This window comes from Gallus gallus, chromosome 8 (assembly GCF_016699485.2).
Source record: "Gallus gallus isolate bGalGal1 chromosome 8, bGalGal1.mat.broiler.GRCg7b, whole genome shotgun sequence".
Lineage (NCBI taxonomy): Eukaryota > Metazoa > Chordata > Aves > Galliformes > Phasianidae > Gallus > Gallus gallus.
Window position 1 is genome coordinate 19,783,488 of NC_052539.1, and position 14,356 is coordinate 19,797,843.

Consider the following 14,356-nt stretch of genomic DNA (forward strand, 5'->3'; position numbering starts at 1 on the left):
TTGTGTGAGCAAATGAGACTGCTGCTTCTGGGACTGCAGCACTAGGGGAAAGCAAAACAAGCTGCAGCAGAGTTAATAGGAAGGCTAGATAATGAAGTGACCCAGGCAATATCACTTTCATCCTCTCTCTGCCCCATGTGATCACAGAGCTGGAGTTCGCATTGCTCTGATTGGCAGCTCAAAGTGCAGCGCATAAGCAGATTAGGGCTATCAAAGGGCCCTGCGATAAGCTCGTTTTCACTAACGATTTTTGGGCTTGCCATTATGCAAAGAGCATTAAAAAGGGGAAAAAAGACATTTCCGTTTTCACCGTCTGTCTGGGATTTGCTAGCCATGTGGGGTGAGCAGTTGGCAAAGGCAGACAGCCTTCCCTGCAGGGAGGGTGCCTGCATGCACAGCAGCAGTGAGCCTGAGACGGCCATTAGAAAGGGAGCTCAGGCAGGGAAGAGCAGCTCTGCTCGCTATTGGAACGACCTTCTCTTTGAGGGAAACTCGACTTCATTAATATATCAGTCGCAAGGTTTCCTCCACCCCCTTAAGTGAGCTAATGGTGTCTCAGTGCTGCAAGATAGACAGGTGTGAAAAAGGAGAGCAGTTCAAATCAAGTAGTTATAGGTCCTTAAACTCCGAGAACAAGTTCTGAGTATGGGGATTTGTGCACCTATTTCACATAGCTTTTGTATTGATAGGCAAAGGCTAAAGCAACTCTTGTGCCACTTAATTTCATCAGTGGATGCTCTTATCCTTGAACACACTTAATGCAAGACAGCTCTGTGTGTAAATGAGTCCTTCAGTCTCACAACAGTCCAAGGAAGAGAAGCCTTTCCTTTGTGATCTCCTCAAAGCAGACATCTTCCCATGACCTACTACTCCATGTGCTGTCTGCTCACAGGGGATCTCCCAGTGGCCTCTTGTTGAGGTTGTCACCTCACTGGCCAGTGGAGCAGTAGCTAACTGCTTCTTCATCTGTTCTGTAATGGGGACAGGTTGGAAAAGATTTAGCCAAGACCCATAGGAATAACTTGGGTTGACCAGTGAAACCTCCCTTACATTGATGACCCTAAGAGTTGTCCAGTTTATCCAAAAAGTGAGTGGGTCATGGCTTACAGGCTCCTACATGAGGAGATTTCTGAGGGCACTCTCTGTTCTCACAAGAAAACTGCATGGCTGTTACTGCTGAGCTGCTCAGTGGGACTCATAGACCACTGGCTGAGCAGTCCCAGGGCAGAGTGGATTTTTACATGCTGAGGGTCTCAAAGTCAAATAGATCTTTCGAAAGGCTTTGCTTTAGCTCAGCAGAAGTTGTGTGCACGGCACACGACTTCTAGGCAGGAATTCTTTGGTCTGCACTTAACAACACCTTGTGTTACATGGTTGGATTGGTCCCCTATGGACTTAAAACTTATTAATCTAGAAAGACTGTTGCTCCCAGCTACGAACTGGCCTCCGTCCTGCACTCTTCCATCTGGCTGCCCTGAGAAAAGCTGCTAGATCTCAGAGGATGACATGTTCAGGTGGGACACAAACCGCAGGAGCAGCCAAAGAGCCTATCTTCAGGCTCTATTCCTGGCCCTGACAAGCCAGTCACGGGGTAAGGCAGGAGGCACATCACTGCTAATGAGTCACTAATGGGCTGTAGTTAGGGTGTCTGTATTGCTGCTGCTGGGCTTTTCTCATGGCATTCCTGCTTAGGAACAGCAGGGAAGCTTGTTGTGGAAGACCAGAGGGATGCAGAGCCCCTCCGCAACCCTTCCAGCAGCACAGCTCAGACCCCAGACCCTGACAGACAGCTGCCTCCTGGGCTGTCTTTCCTGCTAAGCCGCTTGCTTAGCTGCTGGGCTCCTGCAAAAAGTACAAGCAGCACTTCTGTGAGGGGTTGAGGAACACGGAGAGGGAGGAGTTTTCCTGGAGCCTGCAGCACCTCAGGCAAACAGCGTGATGTGGGAGAGGAGCGTCAGCTCTGCGCCCATCAGGCCTCACTCACCATTAAAATGCTGTTCCCACTTGAAATATGAAGGTGGATCTTGAGGCTGCCTGTTCCCTAGCGTGAGGAGTAGGTGGGCTGGGTGGGCACACAGAGCTGCTGTGGGCCAGCGGGGGAGGCAGGTTGGAGCAGCTGGGAGAAAGCAGCTGTTTGCATGGTGTGTGTGTGTGTGGGTGTGTGCTGGCTGCCCAGTCTGCTCTTTGCTGACCCTGGGTTGGACACTTTCACTCCTTGTGCAGTTTAAGTTGATCCTGCTTGTGTTACCAAGTTTTATTTTGCTTTCTTTAAGTGGTAATCTGAGTTTGTGCCTTGTACATCATGTGTGTGACTCTTACCCAGTCAACAGCCAACATTTGACCTGCCCATGCTGCCAGCCAAAGCTGTCTTTGGAGAAGGAGCTCACTGCTGCATCCTGAAGGATGCCGTGGAGGCCCAAAGCCAGAGCAAGCCTGCAGCGAAAGGCTTTGCCTCTGTGCAAACAGTGGCATAGGCTTGCCAAGCTCCTTATGTCTCAACTGCCCCTCTGAGGGATGCCAGCAGGAGCTGTGTCTTTCTCTGAATTCACTCTTGCTGTTGCTTCAGGACTGTGTCTTCCTACTCTCTTGCTACTTCTCTGCTCAATTAACTAAAAGTGTGTGAGGATTCACGTTCTACTTCTACTCCCTTCTAGTACACCAGATGGCAGGGCCATCCCCACTCTACCACACTCAGGGAGGCAGTTGCTTGCTTCCACACATTGCTGTGGTTTCTATTCCCTGCAGTGCAGCCCATAGCAGCAGCACAGCTCTGCCCGGGCACCATCTCTTTGCTGCCTGCTCTCCCTCCATGTTCCTCTTCCCAGGCACCAGGGATGCATCCTGCTCCCTGAGCACAGACGTAGACACTGAGGGTTATGTGCAGCCTGCAGCTGCCTCACGCAGGCCTTGTTCCCAGCAAGCAGAGGTCACCAATGGCACTGAGATGTCCTGCTGTCCCCAGCCTCCCCAGATCTTCATTTGCTTCCATCCTGTGTCTAGGCGCAATCGTTATCTGAGGTCCCTTGCTGTGTGAGGTGACACAGGTTGTGTTCACCCATGAGGATGCAGGCTGTCCCTGTGCCCCAGAGGCAAGCTCTGGTGCACAGGTGGTTTAAAGGACTTCAGCATGGGGAGCTTCTCTTTCTGCATATATAGATTTCTGGGCGCAGTGAGGAATTGGAAGCAGCCTTTCACCCACTATGGCAAAGTAGACATGCTTTGTACTCCCTTACTGCTTGGCCAGACAGCTTAACTGTCTTACAGTGTTTGTGCACACATTTTGGTGGTGGTGCCATGCCCTCTGCTTAGGGCTCGTTTCCTGTGCAAGCACCCAGGGATGCACCCATCTCTCTCATCACTTCCCTAGCCAGAGGGGCTCCCTCCATTCTCCAGGCTTCTGCCCTTGTGAGAAACATCCAATCACAGAACTATTGCCACCACTCTTGTTATATCCTTTCCTAGTCCCTCTCTTGCCACCAACAGTGCTGTGTGGAGAGGACTGAGATGCACCCACCACCCAGTTCCCGTTCCTCCCATTGAGACCAGTTAGCACCGCTGGGGCTCGGAAGTTATCTCAAAGTGCAAGTGGCTTTTCACCTGTGAGGAGACAGGACCTGCCTACCTTCCCCTGTGCAGCTGCACAGGCCAGCAAGCTGCTGCAGCAGGTGACCAACGTGGCAGGCATGGAGCACTCAGGCCCAAGTACAACACCCATACAAAGCAGCACAGCCGTGTTATCCCGTTTCTGTGTAGTGCCTGGCTCCCATTTGGGCAAGGTGCTGCTCACCACCGACGGCTGAATGCTGCCAGCCAGCCTCAGTCACCTGCCTTCCCTGCCCTCTGTTGTTTCCTTCACTTGTCTAGAGCAAGCTTTCATGCAGTCTGGTGTGTGAGCTTCTCCTTCTGCCATTCTTGCCTTCTGTAGCTTCCTACCTCTTCTGGTTTCCATCTGCTTTGGATCTGCACTGAAAACATCTTCATTCTCCTTACCAGTCTCTCTCTCTTCCTTTATTGTCCCTTGCCATGTTTGGTAAAGTCAGCATCCGGAACAGCATGGGGAGGAGGTGTTTTCTGGTGCAGAAGAGCCCTTCTGTCTCCATGCTGCTCATCAGGTTTTCAAATCCAAATTGCTCCTAGTGCCATCTCTGATGATCTGAGAGAAAGGCAGGTGGTAGCCCAGGCACCTACTGGCTGCATTTCCACATGTATGTCCAGTGCTCAGTTGGCTGGGTAAAAGTTCCCTGTGCATTTTGGTTTGTCCTTCCACTCATTTCCCTTCATCTCCCCACTTCCTTCATTTATTTATCCCCAGCCCCTTCTGCCCCACCCCAAGAAGTTGAGTGTGTAAGCACCAGCTCCACTACCATCCGGGTAAGTTGGGTGCCACCGCCTGCACAGAGCCGCAATGGGGTCATCACCCAGTACTCCATTGCGTACCAGGCAGTGGAAGGAGATGACAGCACCAAGCATGTGGTGGATGGCATTGGACGGGAGCACTCCAGCTGGGAGATCAAGGACCTGGAGAAATGGACCGAGTACAAGGTGTGGGTAAGGGCTCACACCGATGTGGGGCCAGGACCGGAGAGCATCCCCGTGCACGTGCGCACTGATGAGGATGGTAGGTGTTACCCGACAGCTCCTTCAGCTACCACCATGGGGTAACCGGTGCTCCCCTAGATGAGCAGCTCACAAAGAGGGGAAAGGCAGCGGGGGATGTAGCACGGGGAGCGCCTCCTCGAGCAGGGCTGATGGCTGTTGGGAGCTCCAGGCGTTACGGTGCTTTGCGTGTTTGGCTTCCTGGAGTGGTATGGTGGTGGCTTCCTCCATTCTACAGCCTTCCAAAGGCTGCTCTCACGTTGTGAGATCAGTGAGACTTAAAGTTTGCTTGTTGGCCTGAAATCCAGTAAACTAAAAAGGAGAAATGAAATCCATTTGAAACTTGTAGATATCGCAGGAAAGCTGCTTCCCGCCCTGGCTTCCAGGCAAGCCACAGCTTATATAAATCTGCTCTTCCGCTCAAGAGCCAGAATATTGCATGTACAGAACACTTTACTGGATACGACAGCTTTAAAGAGAAATTGCTTTGTATTAGCAAGGCTGTCAGTTATGTCATCACGACTTAAGCCATTTCCTTTGAAAGTGCCAGAGCTCAGGGTGACAGTAGGAACTTCCATGGCTTCGTGCTGACCCCAGAAGCTGCAGATTTAATGGGAGGAGAAAGAGATGCAGCATCCGGGCAAAGAAAGGGTGATCTCTGCCTTGCCCAGTCAGCGTAGCAAATTGGAACCGGGCACGCTATGGTTTCCCTAAATGGGCTACCACCGTCCCCCACGTCTCTGTGGCTCTGGAGGTGGTGTCTGGGAACGCTCGCTGACTGCATTCCTGGGCTGGCAAACACATCTGTGTGTCTCCTGCTGCCTGTATTGTTTGCTTCAGTTCTCCTTCTGCAGACTTGTAGCCCAGGGGAAGCTGCTACCCCAGAAATGTCGCAGCAAGCTTTCTCGGTTCGTTTTCGGACACCGTGGTTGGACATTGCGGCTCAGCTGTCAGGAGTGATTTCATATCCCTCCGACATGCTGATGCTCGGTAGATAACCAGGAATGAATGAGAAATGCTGAAAACAAATTGAACTTTCCCTCTTGGATGTGGGACGCAGCATGTACCTCCCAGAACAGGGTAACTTCCCCCCTCGCAGTCAGACTGTGCTCCTCGAAACACTGCACTGCTCACACTCACTTCTTCTCATGCCCCACAACGTCCCCGCGCTGTGTCCTGCCAAGGCCAACTGCCTTCTGCCAGCAGAGCTTGGCACACAGCTTCCCTGTGGTTCTCAGGGAGGATCGTGCTGTTTGCTTGGGCTCCCAGCTGTGTGTGGGGGCAGATGCCTTGCTAGGACAGGAAAGCCCCATGGCTTGTTCCCGGTCACTGCACTGAGTCAGATTACAGCATGGGCTGCTCCAGCCAGAAGGTGGTAACCCTTCATGCACAGCCCACTCCATTCCCATACCTTGAGCTGGCCCCATCTCACTAAAATGCCCCATTCCTCCTTTCTGTATTTTATTTAATTATGTACAATTAAGAAGGACATCTGGGGAAAATAATGAATTGCCCTGCGGCTTAAAAACTGTGCTTACCTGCTGGGTAGCTGTTTCTTCCCCATCTAGTTGGTCGAAATAGCAATGTTCATTATGTCTGCTTGTCAGCTATCCATCCCTAATTATCTAATACTGATTATTCCTTACTGTGCAGAGAATTGGGGCGTAGGGGGGTTCCAGACCCCTGGATTTTCCTGGGCAGTGGAGGGTGGAAGGAGCTGGGCCCAAGGCCCTCCGTGGGTGTGCTCTGCAGGGAGCACACACCTCCGCCCCCGGCTGCTTCAGGTGGAAGGAGCTTTCCAGGAGCAACCGAGAGGCTAATTTTTTAGCATTGACATTTTTGTCACAGTCAATGCAAGAGCAAAAAGTAATAAGGAGGTAATTTTTCCAAATGGTAAATACGGTATAAATACATTTTTAAACGGGCCTCACCTTGCAAGAAAATTGATATTTTCTGGGCAGTGTAATTTTTCATTTTATTATCAAAAAGCATTCAGCTAGCCGTGCATGAAATACAGTCCCTAGAGCTGTCACAATCCCCACAGGCCCCTTTATCTGCCTGAGTTCAGTGAGCGCTGTCTGTGAGCTCTGGGTTATTGTTTTAGGATGGTGCTTTTCCCCCTCATTAACCTCTCGCTGTCGCAGGGGAGGAGCGCGTGTGCTCGGGCTGGTGGCTGTGCCCGGGCCCCACAGGGCAGCACCCAGCCGTGCAGCCTGGGCTGAGGTGGGAGCACGCAGGGGTATTTGCAAGGAGGAGGTGTGCAGTGACAGGCAGCATGCAGGGAGAGCTTCAGAACCCCCACCTCTGCCACAGGGCACCCTGAGCTGCCATGTTCCGTTATAGTCTGCTTTGCTTCTGCCCACTGCTGGAGATGAGAGAGGGATGGATGGGGCCGATCCGGTATGGCTGCTCCTATCGGGTGCTCCTGCGTATCGCAGCCCTGCTCTATCCCACTGGGAGCAGCAGAGCGTTGGGATGTTAGGTCAGAGTTGTGTCACATGGTGAAATGAAGTACGACCTCCTGGGCAGGTGCAGGGGACTTGTGGAGGCACAGCTGTCCCTGCAGTGAGGTAGAGGGAAGGTAGCAATGGTAGAATAGCTGACAATGTGCACCTGCTAAGTGTCCATCCCGTGTGTGTTACAGTGCCCAGTGCCCCACCACGAAAGGTGGAGGTGGAGTCCGTGAATTCAACAGCCATCCGGGTGAGCTGGAAGCTGCCCATCTCCAACAAGCAGCACGGGCAGATCCGGGGCTACCAGGTGACCTACGTGAAGCTGGAAAACAACGAGCCCCGCGGGCAGCCCGTCATCAAGGACGTCATGCTGTCGGAAGCACAGGTACGACATGGGGACAGCGGGCTGGCGGGCACGGCACCTTCCCTCTCTGCAGAGGGCTGGGCTGGCTGGACCCAAGCATTGCTTGGCAGATATGAAGCACGGGACACAGCCCTGCCTGAGCAGGGCAAATGGTTTATCCATGAGCTGTAACCGGTAAAAAGCTAATTGGGAAAGAGTTGCTGTAGGAGAGATGTTGTATCGGGTGATGCTCCTCTCTTACCCCTTCTCCCACACGTACCTCTCTCTGCCTGCCTCATCCTGTGCTCACTCCAGAGGATCTTCAGAGGGTCTTAAACAAGCTTCAGGTCTGCTACTTCTGTGCTGCTGACTGTATCCAGAGCAAAGCCTCCACCCAGGCAGAGCCCACGGGAGCTGCCTGCCTGTGGGTGGCTCTGCACACTTTCCAGCTGCCAGGCAGGGCAGCCCTGAGGGCTCAGCAGAACCTTCCTTCCCTTCTGTTTGTGCAAGGCAGGGACTCTGTATCCTTCACCAAGCTGTGAGCCAAGGCCCTGTTCCCACCCGGTCCTCCAGACATGGTTATGGGCTCTGTACAGCCCAATAAGTTGCTCTGCCTCTTCCCAGTGGTCAGGGAAGTTGTCGGTGCCCTGCGATGAAGCACAACTCTTTTTTGCAGCAAGGGTCCTTCATCCTGGATGACCCGTGCTGTTCTCAACAAAGATAATCATATAAATGAAGTACAGGATCTGCTGCTGTTGGAAGCGACGAGTAATCGATTCTGAGCTGGCTTGCTTGAATGATGCCCAATATAAATACTGGAGAGCTGCAACGATTAATTGATCTGTCTCCTGAACGCAGCTGTGAATCATTTATACGTTCGTCAGTGGGGAGCGTGGTGCACAGAGGCAGCCTTCCTCCCCATTCATATTCTGGAGGATAAAATTCAGTAATAATAAGAGGAAAACCTTAAAGAGAAAATGCTGTGAGGGTCTTCACGGTGTTATCCAGGACACATCTTTGTTTGTTTCAGATGTTGCTTTATTTTAATCGTTAGAAAAGCTACTTGCTGCCCTTTTCTTATTCCAGGAGGATATAATCTTCCATGTTGTTTGAACAATTGATGCTGTGTTGTTCAGCTGGAGTTTGGAGTTAATGGGTTAGTCGAGTGTAGGTGGGTAAAGCTGGCAGTGTTGTTCTTGTTGGTGTTTTCAAATATTTTCTGCTTGCCCAGCCGGTTCTGCTTTCATTCCTTACTCATACGTTTCTGAGAGAGGAAGGAACCCCATGCCAATGTTCAGGAATGAGAGTACCAGAGCCAGAAACTTTCCAAGGAGTGCTGGATTTTGCATAGCTTTGAATGCGTGCAGTTATCATCAAGGAGGCAAGCTGCTTAAGGTTTCCTGGCCTGTCAAACCAATTACCAGTCTTTGATATTTGGTGAATTTATGTGGGAAAGTCCTTGTTGGCTGCAGTATTTTTTCCCGGAGTATATCACGCTGTGTTCATCTGCTGAAATTCCTGAGCAGAAGATAGTTGCACAGAAGTGACTGCCGTGAAGAAGTCATGTCACCCTTGGGACAAACTAACGGTGACCCTGCAGGAAGGAGGTTTCACTGACTTGGCAGAAGAGATATCTCCCAAACGAGTGAGAAGCCAGGCGTGACCTGTGCTTGCGGTGGAATGCATCTGCTCCAGAAGCAGAAGAACCCTGTGAGAGCTGCCATCTTTCAGTACAGCGGCGCATATCATTGCTAACAGGCGGATCAAACCTTAACAAGTAGTTTGGGAAGAGTTATTTTCAGTGGAGCGAAACAAAGATTCACTGGTACACCTGTCCTGGAGGGTCACGGGATGTAGATGGAGTCCCGTTCAGGACTCATAAACATTCATAAAATGTAAACTGATGCACAAAGAGAGAATTAAACAGATTCCAAATGTGGGTGCAGGACAGGAATTCTTTGGACATGTAGGCAGAACCCCTCCTCCTGCCCAGACAGGCTGTCTGCTGATTTTGAGTAGGTATGTACCACGTAATCTGCTTCCTGCAGATGGTGTGAAGACACTGGCATTAAAGCTGGCTCATGACTTTTGCTGATTGAAGACGAGAAATACACAGAGAGTAAACGAAGATGAAAGGAAGAAGAAAAGGGAAGGAGATGTTAGCTATGCAGATAATACAAATTCTCAGTTTTCAAAACCATTTGAGCGGAAAGGACTAAACCATCAGCAGTGAAGTAGGGGCCCTGGTGCCGGAGAGATGGTGCTTTATTTTGCAGCCTCCTGCCTAGGGAGAAAAATCTGTTGTTAGGAAGGTCCTGCGATGGAGCTGAGGCTTCTCCCTCCTCCCTGTGGCCGTACCTGTGACTGATTACCTCTTCCAGAATTCTCTGTGCCTTCTAGTCTGAACTCTGTACACAGTCATCCCGGCCCCGAGACCACGTTTGAAAGGAATAAGGGCAGTCTGAGGTGTCAGCTGAGCCCTGCCTTGCTCATACAAATCCTTGCTGGCTTGAGGGATTGGAGGATAGCAGGGCCACAGGCACCGGAGGTAGGTTCCACAGGGGAGGGCAGGGGCTCACTGTCTTTACTTCATTTCCAATCTCTGAGCAGCTCCAGCAAGTCCACACAGGCAGATGGCTCAATCCCTTCCATCCTTTCCCAACTGCCAGACTCGTGTGCCTGCAGAGTGCAGCGTTGAGCAGTGGCAGGGCTGAATCTGGAGCTCTGGGCATGCAGGAGGTAGCAGGGGATGCAGAGCGCACACTCGCCTCGCTGCTTACAGCCTTCTGCAGACGCGGACCTGGCCACAGAGCTTTACCAATGCTTCTGCTGCTGGGAGTTGGCTGGATACAGCTTCAGGTCGGAATGTGTGGAGAAGGGACTCCTGACACCTTCTCCTCCTCCTGCTCTGCAAAGAGCCTTAGCAGGGGAGAGGTGTGCTGCCTGCATGAACGGCTGCAGGCTCATGGGGAGACTCGGTGGTGTTGGCAGGTGGCACCTCTCCATCCAACAGGCAGTCCCAGTGTACATCCCACCAGAGGAGCAGCAAGAAGTAATGATGAATACTACAAAGTGCTGGAATGAGATCAGAGGAGATGGACAGTGCCCAGCCCAGGTGTAGCAGAAGAATTTACAGCCACCTTCTATTGCTGGGTGATAGTCTGGGATCCTTATAGATCTCCCTCTATATCTGCATGGAACAACTCCTGCCTGTGCTCATCTAGGTTGAGTCTGGTGTGTTGGTGAGATGTAGCGTGCTTCATGATGAAGGAAAGGCACAATCTAGGAGGCATTTTGGTAACAGACAAAGGAGAAGTTCTGGAGTTGTCAGACCCCTTCACATCCAACAGTCTGAGCACCCTCAGCTTGCAGCTGGAGTTTCACTGTTGCACCACTGTCACTGAAGCAGAGAGCAGCAGGATCTGCAGGAAAACCCCAATATCTGCTTCTGATAGTTTGGGATACTTAGGAGGGATTGAGTCTGTCTTTTGCAAGAGCCGTGGTCAGGGAAAATAGCTATTCCCTGCTGAGACACAACTACGCTGTGCAGTGCTGAAGTGTAAAATGAAACGTTAAGGCACTGCAGCTGCTATAAATACAGACTGTTAGCTTTAGCACTTCCCTGAGCCATCCTGCCTCACGCACGCAGCACTGTCTGAGTTCTTTTTATGACAGCTCCTGGGCCTTTCAGATCAGTTTGTCTTGCTGACCAACCTTACACACTTAAAAAGCAATCAAGCTAGGATAGGAAGGAAATGTTTTGGTCTGTGGGTGATATTTTCATAATGAAATTGAATTTATACCAGGGTATTTATGCAGACCTGGATTTTCACTGTTACTCGTCCAACACACATCTCAAGGCGTTTCTTTGCGCTCTGATCTGATACAAGATTAAAGTCCACTGAAAACATGAGAGCAAACAGAGTCTGAACATTAAACATTTGGTCAAAAATCCTCCTGGATGATAAGCTCCCCGCTGTGGTGCGAGAGGCTGAGAGATGCAGTAGCCTTGCTGTTCGTTGCAGCGGGGGATCAGCTGCTGCTTCTGCAGCTGCACAAAGGCAGCCCTGGAGCAGCGTGGGGTGCTACCACTCCCATGGCCCCCATCCATCGGGATCACAGGGTTGGAGTGACTTCTGAGAGAAAAAGCTGCCAGCCTCACATCCTTCCTGCAGCAGGACTCGGTCAGGGCAGAGCGTGTGGCTGTTGGCCGTGGTGGAAGGTGGGACGTCAACAGCGATGGCTTGGGTTCAGGGGAGCACACAACAGTAGAAATAACACCCAACTGCGTGTGGAAAGAGGACCTTTAGGGACAGCAGTAGCTAGTCGTGGCCTTGGCATGATTGGAGTTCTTTAGGGACAGCTTGACCTCTTTGCTGAAATTAAATTCTAAGATGCTTTAGGAGGATGGGTCTGCTGCAGTCTCATGGCATCAAATAAGTAAACTATAATAAAATTGTAAAAGAACCTTACACACAAAGCTGCTGCTTTCTGAATTTAGAGAATACAATGGCAAATGTTTGGAAGGTATGCCATGTATTTTACTGCTGATAGAGTTCTCTACCACTGCGATAAGCTCCAGCCTGTGAAAGCCGCCTTAAATAGCCTGAGTACAAAAGGCAACTTGTAGTTTTAATACCATTTAGGGCTTCTGCAGCGCCAGCAGGTTCCCAGGCACTTCAGCAGCATTAGCTGGGCATCCTGGTGTCCTGGGGAAGGCAGGCTCTGAGTGCCATTTCACAGCTGGCGACTCAGGCTCAGCACAAGGCTCACTGCGGCTCACACTGTGAGTCAGGAGCAGTAATACCTATCTTCCACTTTCATCTCTGTGCTTGAACCCATCGACCCGTGCTTCCTCCAGGCAGATTTAGTAACCTGAGGTGTAACGCTCCACCTTGGCTGAGAGAGCACTCTGTGATCTCTGCAAACCTTCCTTTGGTGCATCAACCACAGAGAACCGTGCTGTTGGTATGCCTGACGGTTATGATGCCGTATAACCCCAAATCCCATCAGAAACCTGCCTAGTCTCTCTCCAGAGCCATAATTGAGCTGCCATGGCTGCGATCCCTTGTGATCTCTTACTGGAAAATGTTTTCTGTAGAAGTGTTGCCTGCAGGGCTGCTCTTGCCAAGTGAGTGTTTGCTGCCTTGGTGTTGTGTAGTTTGGAATGAGGAGCTGTTTCCTTGGTACGGCACCACATCTACCCTTGCTCCAAGCCATGCAGCACTGTTGGAGAGGAACAGCATAGTGTGGAGCTCTGAGTAGGATCTTGGCCTCATTGCGTTTTCAAGAGAAGGTACTCTGCAGTTTTCTGAGGTCCTCAAAGCGCCTTCTTGCAATTGTTACAGAAAAGAGATCTGTAAATATCATTTTGGTGCTTCACTGCAAAAGTCCCCACTCGGCTCTGTGTGTGAAGTCTTTAATTCTCAACAAGAGATGATGGCTGCAGGATCATTAGAACAGAACCTGGAGATCAGGCCACGAAACTGTTGTGAATGCTATCACTTGTGGGACATCTCCGATTCCCAGAGCCTCATCCCTTCTTACTCCTGAAAAGGCAGGAAAGTGTAAACAGAGCTGGAAAGGGAAAAGACGGCCAAGTTAGGAAGTGGTGACCTTTCCGTCTGTATGGGAAGAAAGTTCTTTGCCCCACTTTGTGTGAGTGAGCACAGACCTCCTGCTCAGGCTCGCAGCATGTAGAGAATGGCTCTGTCCCATTTCTTCCCTTGGCACAGCCTGTGTCAAGTGACCCTCTGTATGTAAGTGTTCCAATCCCCCCACCCAGTCCTGCTAACCCCCGCTGTTGTCATCGTCATCCCCTTCGTACACATTGCCCCTTAAAACTCTGTGTCTCCATTTTTCTCTCCTCCTTCCTTTCTCCCCTGTCAGTGGAGAGCTGAGGACTCCGTCGACCATGTAAGTACCACTTGTGTGTATTCCAGGTTGGAAAAGAGGGGTTTGGAAAATCGATTTGTGAATTTTGTAGACACAGTGCTGTCAAAACATCCTTTTCACTCCCTTAATGAGGCTGGAGAGTTACATTGTGAAACCTTCCGCAAGCAGCAAATCCAGAGAAAATTGGCATTTAGATTGCTACTAAATGTAGAAAAGCAATTGACATTTCCTATAATCTGTATTTCCAGCTTGTTGTAGTGCAGTTTTAGGCAGGCTCAAGTGATTGACTCAGGAGGTGCATCCTACTTTCTACAGTAGTTGGCCCACCGAGTTACACAGTCAAATTAGATATATAATCTTTAAACCGCATTGATTGTAGTCATGAAAAATAACCTACACTCTCAACCATGACCTTTGGCTGAAACACAGATAGTAATAAGAAAACAATCACATTTAAACAGTTAAATTCAATTTTTTCCATATAATTTTGAAATACCAAATTGAAGGAACAAACTCGAAAATGACCTTTTTAGAGTCAGCAATTCAATTACGTGCCCTACTGTGAGCTTCTCCGGCACAAAGCATTTCTCCTCCTGCTTTATATGGAGGAGTTGCGCTCGGAGTGGCTTTGTTATGCCAGCACTGTGTTTACATTATCCAATCAGACCTTCTTTCATCCATCCCTCCTCTCTCTCCCCCCTCCCCGGCTCGCTTGCTTTGCTCCCGGTGGCATGCTTTTGCGTGAGAATTTCTCTTTGCATGGATTTGGGAGGAGTGAATTCTCTCGGGATGTTCAGAGTCTGCAGGTTTTGTGTGAGTGCTTCCCTGCGGGTCCATTGGCACCGATTGGACTGCACGTCCACTCACCCGCACGCACACACCTGCTGCAGGGGCAGAGTTGGGATGGGACTCTGGTTCACACGGTGATTTTGGCGGGGTTCTTGTTGGTGCTTGTTGATTTTTCTCTGGGCTGGCTGGTTCTGCGATGGTAACAGGGTGATATTGATGAGTAAGCCTGGGCAGGTAACCTGAACCGGCAGCACCGACTGGAAATCAGCAGCTTTCATAG

General features: G+C 50.6%; 1 protein-coding gene across 38 annotated transcripts in view; it reads left to right on the forward strand.

Annotated features, from left to right (window-relative positions):
- The window catches only part of PTPRF (protein tyrosine phosphatase, receptor type F), a 342,426-nt gene that overhangs the window by 284,286 nt on the left and 43,784 nt on the right, over positions 1-14,356 (forward strand). For 26 of the 38 annotated variants that reach the window (XM_040705351.2, XM_046944827.1, XM_046944822.1 and 23 more), the window contains 3 exons: positions 4,313-4,618; positions 7,241-7,434; positions 13,282-13,308. In XM_040705351.2, the coding sequence (XP_040561285.1) occupies positions 4,313-4,618; positions 7,241-7,434; positions 13,282-13,308 (527 nt within the window). The remainder of the gene's footprint in view (positions 1-4,312; positions 4,619-7,240; positions 7,435-13,281; positions 13,309-14,356) is intronic. The other 12 variants (XM_046944821.1, XM_046944839.1, XM_046944825.1 and 9 more) reach the window with 3 other exon arrangements.